We start from the raw sequence: 13,000 nt of genomic DNA, 5'->3' as shown, positions 1-13,000 counted from the left end.
GTCACTCTTTTAGACCCCAATTTTTAACCACGTTCCTGGACAGCCCAATGTTTTCCAAATCCACCTGCTGCCCTGTGCTCAGCAAATTCATCATGAAGCTAGAATTCTTATAAGACCTAGTGTTACAATTCCTGGAAAGATAGCTAACTTTTAAAAATAAATTCAAACTTCCAGATAAATGCAGAATGTACATTGCATCAAGATTTCACGTTTTCAGGAGAGGTGAATTGGCCACGCTAAATTGCCTCTTAATTTGGAAAAAAGAATTGGGTACTCTAAATTTTTTATAAAAATTGTATTTTTAAGATACTGTAACGAATGACTAAAAACACTAATAACTAGACAGTACCTTTGTAGGTAACAGCCCTTTCTTATTCTTAGACCAATCACACTTCACAGGTATACTTCACAGAATCCTTTATGTAGACGTTCAATTTGACCAGAATCAACCCAGTTTCATTCTTGACTTCCGACAGTTCATACCTTTCCTTTCCTCAGCCTGGTAGCACGCAACCTTAAAACTGTTTTTCACAGTGAGGTTTTCTTTTCCCAGAGACATACTCTCTAGCCCAAGGTGGGTAACTCTTCTAGGCTCATTATAACTCCTAACAAATTTGATCTTTTCCACCTGAGCATGAGCTTCCACCTGCATCCCGACACAGTGAACCATAGAAACATTTTGGTTTTTAGCTGCTCCCTCGCTCCTAGCTCCAGGCAGACTCTCACTGCTGTCTGATAATTTTAGGAAAACCTGTAGCCAGACCTTTATAATGGCTTTCTCTTGATCAATGGCAACATAAACCTGATGGGCCTTGTATCTAGGTAGGAATGCTAACTAGTTTTCCTTGAAAGCTAAATGCTCTTTCACCCTGCTACCAAATGGACAAGTTAAATCACAACTGTTTTCAACTCAACATTCTCAACACTATTCTGGGACTTTGGAGACTCTGCCTCCACTGTCAGCACACAGGTTGCCTCCATTGCCTCCAAGTTAAATACCCGGCAACCTCTTTCCAGTAAAACTAACCAAGCTTTCCTTTGATTACTAACAATCAAACCGCCCAGGCTTTTGTCAGGCAGGCGTCTGAACAGATCACTTGACCCCTTCATTTTACCTTAAGTTTAAAAGACACAGTCCCAAAACATAGAAATCTTATAAACCTCATAATTGTGACTAGTGTTATCAAACAATTCCTATACTCTCAAAATTGTCAGGGTACCTTGTACTTATCAAAATGAGTAATGTCTGGCTGACAGCAGAATGTTATGATGCTTTTTATTAATCAGCATCATCAGGTTGTTTTATCATTGATAATTTATTGAATTACTACATAACCCATTGTCATAACAATGTGGCTGAATTCCTTCAAGCTCTGAATTCATCGCTCTACTGCACCAGAATGATATTGAGTTCCCACACCAAACATCTTTGTGCTTCATGAGTACCAGTTAGTACTCAATTTACAGTCAGTTTGTGCAATGGATCCTAGATACTTGAATTTAAACTGACCAACCATGTTTAATTTAGGGCCAATTTTTCAGAGACATCTACAAATGTAACCATTATTAATTAACTTTATGAAGTCCATTGTAACTGTTGTACCAAGCAATTTCAACATTTCTCATTTTGCAATTAATATATGCTATTAATTGTTAAAATACTTTGTCATCCAAGCAATTACAGATATCTCCATGGACATGGTTTTCTAGAGCCTGTGGAATTTAACCAAAACATACTTCAGAACAATAAAAACTATTTTAATTATTAATGGTTTAATGAATATGCAAGAAGGAAATGCACAGTGATTTGAACAAATTCCAAAAGTTTCTTTCAGTTCCATTATTACAACCCTGGCAAACAATAGGTTGTGCTGGCCCTGTGGTAAAGGGTTGGGTGCACAATTTTGTGATGTAAAGGCCAGGCCACTCCTCTGACTCGGCTCCTGTCAAGGCAGAAGGTTGAACTGTAGGACACTTAGCTGGGATCGCACAATCCAGCAAGGAAGCAACTCACCAAAACCAGGACATTGTAGTATTATAGAGGATAGGATGGTCCGGGACTAGGGCGGCACGGTAGCACATTGGTTAGCACTGCTGCCTTGACAGCACCAGGAACTCTGGTTCGATTCCAGCCTTGGGTGACCGTGTATGTGGGGTTTGCACGCTCTCCTCTTGTCTGCGTGGGTTGCTCCAGGTTCTCCGGTTTCCTCCCACAGTCCAAAGATGTGGACAGTGAGTAAATTTAAGGAGGAGTTAGGCGGAATTTTAATTGGTAATGGGTTGAAGGGTTATGGAGAACGGGTAGGACAGTGGAGCTAAGGCCAGTGTGAGATCAGCCATGATCGAATGGCGGAACAGACCAAATTGGCCAAATGGCCTAATTCTGCTCCTACATCTTATGTGTCGGTTAGGTGGATTGGCCATGCTAAATTGTTCCTTAGTGTCCAAAGTGTGCACGTTAGGTGGGTTACGGGGATAGGGCAGGGGAGTGGGACTAGATAGTGTGTTCTTTCAGAGGGTCAGTGCAGATTTGATAGGCCAAATAGCCTTCTGCACTGTGGGGAGTCTATGGATTCTATTCTATGGAAGGATTTGCCTAATTTTTCAAAATGGCACCTTGAAAACGTGTAGTAACACTGATGCTCAAGAAATCGATGAGCCTGCTGCACGAATTCCTCCAAATGCAGGTATCGAAGGATAACTGACAGTACAAGAATAGGTGCTGCTTACATGAAGGGATGTTGCCAACCAAGTTAATCAGGCACTTCATAAATGATTTCCAGCTTGGGCCACTGTCCGTGCGGAGTCTGCACGTTCTCCCCGTGTCTGCGTGGATTTCCTCCGGGTGCTCTGGTTTCTTCCAACAAATCGCAAAAGACGTGCTTGTTAGGTGAATTGGACATTCTGAATTCTCCCTCGGTGTACTCGAACAGGTGCCAGAAGTGTGGCGGCTAGGGGATTTCCACAATAACTTCATTGCAGTGTTGATGTAAGCTTACTTGTGACACCAATGAAGATGATTATTATTATTACAGTGAGGAAGAAAGGTGTACGTTGATTTTCCTTGTTGTCTGGAGTATGGCTCAAACCCATAATCTCTTACTTAGTTGTGGAAATGCTATCAAGGCTCATTTTGTAATCAGTGAGTTGTGAACCAGAGATATAGAAAGATTTATACTCTGTTTTTGATCAGTCTTTGGCGCAGTATCTTAAGGTTGAAAATAGCAAACAAAATAGGATTAAAATGGTTTTAATGGAAAGCGAATGAAGCAATGGCCCTGAAGTACATGTGAACCAAACATCAGAGATTTCCTTGAGCAGTGGAGCCATCATTTGATTCTCAATGGACAACTTGCGCCAAGATTCACATTTATGCAATAGGATTTTCTGTGGAGTGATTCTGAGAAGCCAGTACATCATCGCCACTGTCAGTATCGCAGCTTCTCTGCCATATTGTTTGAAAGCACAAAGCAAGCAGAACTGAACTGTATTTGCAATGCTTCACTAATCTATCAAGACCTAGTTCAGCTCTTCCTCCTATCGTCTGCTGTCGCATCATTTTTGTTTGTCATTTAGAAGATTGCTGGTATAGTTCTCGTACTGTCCTTGTCCCTATGCACATTTTTAAAAACACCGTAATATGCTGTGAAATGTACAAAATTAGCATTATGGCATTCCCCTCATTAATCTGTCCTACTTATGTAATAGTAGTGAAGTAGATTGTGAAAAATTAGAGTTTAAATTCAACTCTCACTCCCCGCGAGGTTTACCAAATGTTCTTGGAGTTCCTGAAAGTAGGAAGTTCTTTTGGTGACAGTACCCTCACTAACATCAATTTCCATGTGCCTTTCATGTAGCTATTCTCCCCATGAGCTTCGACGTGTAGTCTTCTAACTGTAGTTAGTTTCTGGATCTTGAAACCTTTTTCTGCAGATTACACACAATTTTGTGGCAAGAGGGAGCAGAGAATGGCACAGTTGAGTTCATCGTTCATCTTACTTACAAAATCCTTCCATTCTAGTTGGTAAATTGCAACTTAACTTGATGTCCCATACATAAAATGAGGAAATTCCAGGTTTTGAGGTTCCTCTGTCAACAGTGCTTCAGAGAGAAAGCTTGTGTATTCTGGTCTGGTCCTGACTTAGATAATCTTTTCATTGCTGTTGCCAATTGCAAATAACGCATTAAAATATTAAGTGTCTATGAATGAAATAGTTTTTGTACTTTAATTAAATTTTAAAATTGTTTGTTTTGCCTAAAGATGTCTGCTTTACTTCACATAAAAGCAATGTGAGAAAACATTTCAGTGGTCGTGTTTAATGGCAGTTTGTAAACCCAGCACTGTATATGACCAGTAGTTTTCTTTTCAATCACAAGCTGTGGGTGTCGCTGGCAAGGCCAACATTTATTGCCGTTAAGAAGGTGGCGTTGTAAACTTGTCCCCTTTGGTAGGAAGAATAGAAAAGCAGTATACTATTTAAATGGAGAGAGATTGCAGAACTAAGGTACAGAGGGATCTGGGTGTCCTGGTACATGAATCACAAACATTTGGACTGCAGATGCAGCAAGTGATCAGGAAGGCAAATTGAATGTTGGTGTTTATTGCAAGGGAAATGGGATGTAAACGTAGGGAGGTTTTACTGCAGCTGTACAACACCTTGGTGAGAGCACATCTGGAGTACTGTGTACAGCTTTGGTTTCCTCATTTGAAAAAATATCTAATTGCTTTAGAAGCAGTTCAGAGAAGATTCACTCAACTCATTCCTGGGATGAAGGGCGTAGCTTATGAAGAAAGGTTGAACCTATACTCATTGGGGTTTAGAAGAATGAGATGTGATCTTATTGAAACATGTAAGATCCTGAGGGGCTTCATAGGGCGGATATGGGAAGGATGTTTCTTGTGTGGGGGAAGACTAGAAACAGTAAACATAGTTGAAGAATAAGAGGTCTGCCTTTTAAGACCGAGATGAGGAGAATCTTCTTCTCTCAAAGGGCTGTTAGCCTGTGGAATTCCCTTCCCTAGACAGCAATGGAGGCTGGGGTGAGGAAGGGAGGGGGAGGGGGGAGGAGGAGGAGCCAGGTGGCACCTTGAGAAAAGTTTGATGGGTTGAGGAATAGAGAGAAGAAGCGGCAGAGAACGCCGAATGGATATTCACCATCTTTGTGACCAATCTCCATGAGCCTCCTCATATTTGTTTTTGGAGGTGGGGAGGAGGGGTTTTAAAATAAAATGCTGAAATCTGAAACCGAGGATGCTGGAAAAACCCAGCAGGTCTGGCAGCATCTGTAAGGAGAGAAAGCAGGGTTAATGTTTCGAGTCCCTTTGGCTCTTCGTCAGAAGATGGATTATGATAGAGCACCAAAGCCAGGGCTTATCTTTGTATTCCAGGGTGAGCCTGGAATAGTGAGCAGTTTTAACAGAGGAGAGCAGGATCCAATAGTGTGTGCTGATCCAGCCAGATGTGTCCACCATAATCATTCATGTCTGTGTCCCATGGACTTCAGGGAGCAGAGTTGAGGAATGTACCAGAGAAACAGACAGGGAAAGAGCATCAAATGCGGAGGTGAGGGTGTGATTGAACAGATTGATAGCTGCAGAAATGTTGAGGGAACGGGTCGCCAGCAGCTGAATAGTTGGAAATTGTAAGTGACTTGTAGAAAACCCTTTAACTTTTATGACTGTTCCGTTTTGGACCTCTAAACCTGGATGACTATCGTTGATTAGCTGTTTCATCAGATAATGGGGCCCAGTAAAGATCAGCCTAATTTTCAGTCTGACAGACAGGTGTAAGATGCATTTTTCCATAATAATCTGAAATACTTAGTCCAGATACTAGAGTGCAAGTTGTTGTCTTTCCCTAAGTTGTGTGAACATGAACTTTGCTTGTTGTACAGAACTTGCTTTGTAGAACAATCAAATCCTTACCTTGTAGCACAAATTAAAAGTCAGCTGGTTTATCCCTGAAATCACTATTTGGAATGGCATTGCATTTCAAAATGGAGGAGTCACATATGGTCTTTATTGACACCTGTGTACACACCATAGACGAGTAATGCTGTTGATTGGCTGAAGTAATTTAGTTCTTCAGACGTCAATAATGAACAAAAGCAAGTGAAAGAGATGATGAATTCGAAGTGAAGACGTTGATTTATAAGGTTTCCAATAAACAAAGACTAAGTAATTTAATCTTTGATTTTATTTTTGTTTTCTAGCTGAATGATAACCTTAATCTTGATCTTTCTGATGACGAAGAGCTACGGGATCAGTTGGACATGCATTCCATTATCGTCTCTTGTATAAACGATGAGCCACTCTTCACAGCTGAGCAGGTGACTTCAATTTGACAGCTAAATTTGTAAATTAAAGCAAGTAGATTTTTTTTTTAAATTAGTAGAATAAATTAACAAAATAGTTGTTCAGGTAAAGTTGTGTGACCTGTTCAGTTATTCCAAGGAGTTACGTCAGTTATCTTACTAATATACTTAAGTCCTCTTTTGATTATTGCAATACTATGGGGTCCCTCAAGGATCAGTGTTGGGCCCGCAGTTGTTCACAATTTACATAGACGATTTGGAGTTGGGGACCAAGTGCAATGTGTCAAAATTTGCAGACGACACTAAGATGAGTGGTAAAGCAAAAAGTGCAGAGGATACCGGAAGTCTGCAGAAGGATTTGGATAGGTTAGGTGAATGGGCTAGGGTCTGGCAGATGGAATTCAATGTTGCCAAGTGTGAGGCTATCCATTTTGGGAGGAATAACAGCAGAATGGATTATTATTTAAACGGTAAGATGTTAAAACATGCTGCTGTGCAGAGGGACCTAGGTGTGCTGGTGCACGAGTTGCAAAAAGTTGGTGTGCAGGTGCAACAGGTGATTAAGAAGGCCAATCGAGTTTTGTCTTTCATTGCTAGAGGGATGGAGTTCAAGACTAGTGAGGTTATGCTGCAATTGTATAGGGTGTTGGTGAGGCCGCATCTGGAGTATTGTGTTCAGTTTTTGTCTCCTTACCTGAGAAAGGACATATTGGCACTGGAGGGAGTGCAGAGGAGATTCACTAGGTCGATCCCAGAGTTGAGGGGATTAGATTATGACGAGAGGTTGAGTAGACTGGGACTGTACTCATTGGAGTTCAGAAGGATGCGGGGGAATCTTATTGAGACATATAAAATTATGAAGGGAATAGATAGGATAGATGCGGGCAGGTTGTTTCCACTGGTCGGGGAAAGCAGAACTAGGGGGCATAGCCTCAAAATAAGGAGAGGTAGATTTAGGACGGAGTGTAGGAAGAACTTCTTCGCCCAAAGGGTTGTGAATCTCTGGAAGTCCTTGCCCAGTGAAGCAGTTGAGGCTCCTTCTTTAAACATTTTTAAGAAAAAGATAGATGCCTTTCTAAAGAATAAAGGGATTCGGGGATATGGTGTACGGGCTGGAGAGTGGAGCTGAGTCCACAAAGATCAGCCATGATCTCATTAAATGGCGGAGCAGGCTCGAGGGGCCAGATGGCCTACTCCTTTTCCTTGTTCTTATGTTCTACTAGCAGTCTTTTATAGAACAGAATGATAAGTTCATATATGTTGATCGTCAGATATTTATTATATCCCTGCCTCACATCAGACAGATAATATGACCCACTTCTCCAACTTCTCTACTTTTACATGTGGAGGCTGCACATCATTCAGATTGTAGGGCAACATTTTTTACCCACCTTTTCTCTATCCTATTGATTTATCCTAAAGGACATGTTTTTAGTTCTCAGCCCAGTGAAATAAACATGTGGAAAGTAGGATTCAGTGCAACTGATAAACAAATCATTTAACATGGTCTTTTAAAAAATATATATTTTATTGAAAATATTTTCGATCACAATTTTTTCCCTTTACAAATCAAACATAACAGTAAAGAAAATTTAACAATAAACAAATGGCTAATCAACATGGTAATCTAATTGTTTAACATAAACTAAAACTTCCACCACCACCACCCCCCCCCCCCCCCCCCCCCCCCGGGTTGCTGCTGCTGGTCTTCTGTCTTCCCTCTGACGTTCCCCTAGGTAGTCGAGGAATGGTCGCCACCGCCTGGTGAACCCTTGAGCCGATCCTCTCAGCGCAAACTTTATCTGCTCCAGTTTTATGAACCCCGCCATATCGTTTACCCAGGTCTCCAGTCCGGGGGGTTTTGCCTCCTTCCACATGAGTAGAATCCTACGCCGGGCTACTAGGGACGCAAAGGCCACAATGTCGGCCTCTTTCGCCTCCTGCACTCCCGGCTCATCCGCAACTCCAAATAAAGCTAGCCCCCAGCCTGGTTTGACCCGGGCCTTCACCACCTTGGAAATCACTCCCGTCACTCCCTTCCAATACCCCTCCAGTGCCGGGCACGACCAAAACATAGGTGCGTGGTTTGCCGGGCTTCCGCCGCACCTCCCACACTTGTCCTCCACTCCGAAGAACCTGCTCAGTCTTTCTCCCGTTATATGTGCTCTATGTAGCACCTTGAATTGAATCAGGCTAAGCCTGGCGCACGACAAAGAGGAATTTACCCTGCTTAGAGCATCAGCCAACATACCCTCCTCTATCTCCTCCCCTAGCTCTTCTTCCCACTTTCCTTTTAATTCGCCCACCAACTCCTCCCCCTCCTCCCTCATCTCTCGGTATATCTCTGACACCTTGCCCTCTCCAACCCACACCCCCGAAAGCACTCTGTCCTGAATCCCCTGTGCCGGGAGCAGCGGAAATTCCCTCACCTGTTGTCTTGTGAACGCCCTCACCTGCATATATCTAAGGAAGTTTCCCCGGGGCAACTTATACTTTTCCTCCAATGCTCCCAAGCTCGCAAAAGTCCCATCTATAAATACATCTCCCACCCTCCTAATTCCCAACTGGTGCCAGCTCTGAAATCCTCCATCCATTCTTCCTGGGGCAAACCTATGGTTGTTCCTGATTGGGGACCCCACCAGGGCTCCCCGCACACCTCTCTGTCGCCTCCATTGTCCCCAGATATTCAATGTTGCCGCCACCACCGGGTTCGTGGTAAACCTTTTTGGTGAGAGCGGTAGAGGCGCCGTCACCAGCGCCTCTAAGCTCGTCCCTTTACAGGACTTTCTCTCCAGTCTTTTCCACGCCGCTCCCTCTCCCTCCATCATCCATTTACGAATCATCGCCACATTGGCGGCCCAATAGTAGTCGCCCAAATTCGGTAGCGCCAATCCTCCTCTGTCCCTGCTACGTTGTAGGAACCCCCTCCTTACCCTCGGAACTTTCCCTGCCCACACGAAGCTCGTGATGCTCCTGTCTATTTTTTAAAAAAAGGTCTTAGTGATTAGTATAGGGAGACATTGAAATACAAATAAGAACCTCGGGAGGACCATCATCTTAATTGCCTGCATTCTGCCCGCCAACGACAGAGGCTGCATGTCCCACCTCTTGAAGTCCTCCTCCATTTGTTCTACCAATCGTGTCAGATTAAGTCTGTGTAAGGTTCCCCAGCTCCTAGCGATCTGAATCCCCAGGTATCGGAAGTTTCTTTCCACTTTCCTTAGAGGCAGGCCCTCTATCTCTCTACTCTGGTCCCCTGGGTGTATCACGAATAGTTCACTCTTCCCCATGTTAAGCCTATATCCCGAGAAATCTCCGAACTCCCTCAATATCTGCATGACCTCTATCATCCCCCCCGCTGGGTCCGACACATACAACAGTAGGTCATCCGCGTATAGCGAGACTCGGTGTTCTTCTCCCCCTCTTATCACCCCTCTCCATTTCCTGGAGTCTCTCAACGCCATGGCCAGAGGTTCAATTGCCAACGCGAACAACAGTGGAGATAGCGGGCATCCCTGTCTTGTTCCCCTATATAGTCGGAAATACTCCGATCTTTGCCGACCCGTGACTACACTTGCCGTTGGGGCCCCATAAAGAAGTTTGACCCAGCTAATAAACCCGTTCCCGAACCCAAACCTCCTTAACACCTCCCATAAGTACTCCCACTCCACCCTATCAAATGCCTTCTCTGCATCCATTGCCGCCACTATCTCTGCCTCCCTCTCCACTGGGGGCATCATTATCAACCCTAATAGTCGTCGCACGTTGACATTCAGTTGTCTCCCCTTTACGAACCCTGTCTGGTCTTCGTGCACCACCCCCGGGACACAGTCCTCTATCCTCGATGCCAGTACCTTTGCCAGCAATTTGGCGTCCACATTCAATAATGAAATAGGTCTATAGGACCCGCACTGCAACGAATCTTTATCCCTCTTCAGAATTAGCGATATCGTCGCCTCCGACATTGTCGGGGGTAAAGTCCCTCCTTCCCTGGCCTCATTGAACGTCCTCACCAACAACGGGGCCAACAAGTCCACGTATTTTCTATAAAATTCCACCGGGAACCCGTCTGGTCCCGGAGCCTTCCCTGCTTGCATGTTCCCCAGCCCCTTAATAACCTCGTCCACCCCAATCGGTGCCCCCAGGCCTTCCACCTCCTGCTCCTCCACCCTCGGGAACCTCAATTGATCCAGGAACTGCCGCATCCCCTCCTCTCCCTCTGGGGGTTGGGACTATACAGTCCCTCATAAAAGGTCTTGAACACCTTGTTTATCTTCCCTGCTCTTCGCACCGTGGCTCCCTTTTCGTCTCTAATTCCCCCTATCTCCCTCGCCGCTGTCCTCTTTCGCAACTGATGAGCCAGCAGGCGACTAGCCTTTTCCCCATATTCATACCTCCTCCCCTGTGCCTTCCTCCACAGCACCTCCGCCTTTCTGGTGGTCAAGAGGTCAAACTCCGTCTGGAGTCGTCTCCTCTCCCTGTACAGTCCCTCCTCCGGGGTCTCTGCAAATTCCCTGTCCACCCTTAAAATCTCCCCCAGTAATCTTTCCCTTTCCTTGGCCTCTGTTTTCCCTTTGTGGGCCCCAATGGAGATCAGCTCTCCTCTGACCACCGCTTTTAGTGCTTCCCATACCACTCCCACACGGACCTCCCCGTCGTCATTGGCCTCCAGGTACCTCTCGATACACCCCCGCACTCTTCCACACACTCCCTCGTCTGCCATCAATCCCACATTTAATCGCCAGAGTGCTCTCTGCTCCCTTTCCTCTCCTAGTTCCAGGTCCTTCCCCCCCCCCCCCCCCCCCCCCCCCCCCCATTTGGTCCATAAACCCCTTGAGCACCTTGGCCGCTGCCGGCCTTCTTCCGGTCTTTGATCTGGATCTATCTAACCCTGGGTCCAGCACGGTATTGAAGTCCCCTCCCAATATCAAGTTTCCTACCTCCAGGTCCGGTATACGACCCAACATCCGTCTCATAAATCCCGCATCGTCCCAATTCGGGGCATATACATTAACCAACACGACCTCCATTCCCTCCAGCCTGCCACTCACCATTACATATCTACCTCCGCTATCTGCTACGATGTTCTTTGCTTCAAATGCTACCCATTTCCCCACCAATATGGCCACCCCTCTATTCTTTGCATCTAGTCCTGAGTGGAACACCTGTCCCACCCATCCTTTCCTTAACCTAACTTGGTCCGCCACCTTCAGGTGCGTCTCTTGGAGCATAGCCACGTCTGCCCTTAGTCCTTTCAAGTGCGCGAGCACGCGGGCCCTTTTAATCGGTCCATTCAGGCCTCTCACGTTCCACGTGATCAGCCTCACTAGGGGGCTACCTGCCCCCCTCCCGTGTCGACTAGCCATCACCTTCTCTAGGCCAGTCCCATATCCCGCCTCCGCGCTCCCACTCGCTCCCCAGGCGTCGCATTCCATCCCCGTCCACCCACTCTTTAGCCATTTCCTTTTTGATTTCCGCAGCAGCAACCCAGTTGTTGTGTCTCCCCCCCCCCCCGCTAGATCCCTTTCTAGCGTGATTGCTCCCCCCATATTACTTCCGCAAGTCAGCTGACTTCAACTGACCCCGGCTACTCCTGCTCACTCCTTGACCCCCCCGTGTGGGGAACTCCCATCCGCCTTGCGCCTGTCTTCCCGCCATAATCTTTCTGGCGCGGGAACATCCCTTTATCTGACCCGCCTCTTGTGGCGCAGCTCCCTTCCCTCTCCCCCTCCCCTTCCTCATTCTCCGCCTATGTCCCTTCTTTCCCCCCTCACCGGCGCCCACATTTCCTAGTGTCTCCCCCCTTCCCAATTTACTTCTCTATTTTCATCAACCATAACAATAACATTCCCTACAGTATCAGTCCCTCAATTCCGATCCAATTTCTCCTCTTTAATAAAGGTCCATGCTTCTTCCGCCGTATCGAAATAATGGTGTCTCTCCTGGTACGCAACCCATAGTCGTGCCGGCTGCAGCATCCCGAACTTCACCTTCTTTTTGTGTAACACCTCCTTGGCTCGGTTAAAACTCTCCCTCCTTCTCTCACCCTCCGCACTCCAATCCTGGTACACCCGTACCACTGCATTCTCCCATCTGCTACTCCGCACCTTTTTAGCCCATCTCAGGACCTCTTCTCTATCTTTAAGGCAGTGAAATCGCACGATTGTCGCCCTGGGTGGTTCTCCTGCTTTTGGTCTTCTCGCCGGGATCCGATGTGCCCACTCCACCTCCAAGGGGCCCGTAGGGGCCTCAGCTCCCATCAATGAGCTTAGCATCGTACTTACATAAGCTCCACAGTCCGCTCCTTCCACTCCCTCAGGGAGACCCAGTATCCGAAGGTTCTTCCTTCGCGCTCTGTTTTCTAGGGCCTCAATCCTTTCAATGCACTTTTTATGGAGTGCCTCGTGCCTCTGTGTTTTGACCGCCAGGCCCAGGATCTCGTCCTCATTATCCGTCACCTTCTGCTCCACCACGCGGAGCTCTGTCTCCTGGGTCCTTTGTGCCTCCTTGAGCCCCTCAATTGCCTGTAGCATCGGGGTCAGCACCTCCCTCTTTAGTAGCTCCACACACCGTCTCAGGAATTTGTCTTGCTCGGGCCCCCATGTCGCCTGGGCTTTCTCCGCCGCCATCTTGTGTCTTCTCCCTTTCTGTCCCTTTCGTCGAAGATTCCTCGCGCTGCAGCCGC

At 46.1% G+C, this 13,000-nt stretch overlaps 1 protein-coding gene across 3 annotated transcripts in view; it reads left to right on the top strand.

Moving 5' to 3' along the window:
* Window positions 1-13,000, top strand: part of LOC140427026 (fasciculation and elongation protein zeta-2-like) — a 208,672-nt gene that overhangs the window by 124,010 nt on the left and 71,662 nt on the right. For all 3 annotated transcript variants that reach the window (XM_072512452.1, XM_072512443.1, XM_072512461.1), the window contains exon 3: window positions 6,214-6,330. In XM_072512452.1, coding sequence (XP_072368553.1) covers window positions 6,214-6,330 — 117 coding nt within the window. The remainder of the gene's footprint in view (window positions 1-6,213; window positions 6,331-13,000) is intronic.

The sequence above is a fragment of the Scyliorhinus torazame genome, chromosome 1, assembly GCF_047496885.1.
Source record: "Scyliorhinus torazame isolate Kashiwa2021f chromosome 1, sScyTor2.1, whole genome shotgun sequence".
NCBI classification, from domain to species: Eukaryota; Metazoa; Chordata; class Chondrichthyes; order Carcharhiniformes; family Scyliorhinidae; genus Scyliorhinus; species Scyliorhinus torazame.
This window is presented reverse-complemented; position numbering and strand designations above follow the sequence as displayed.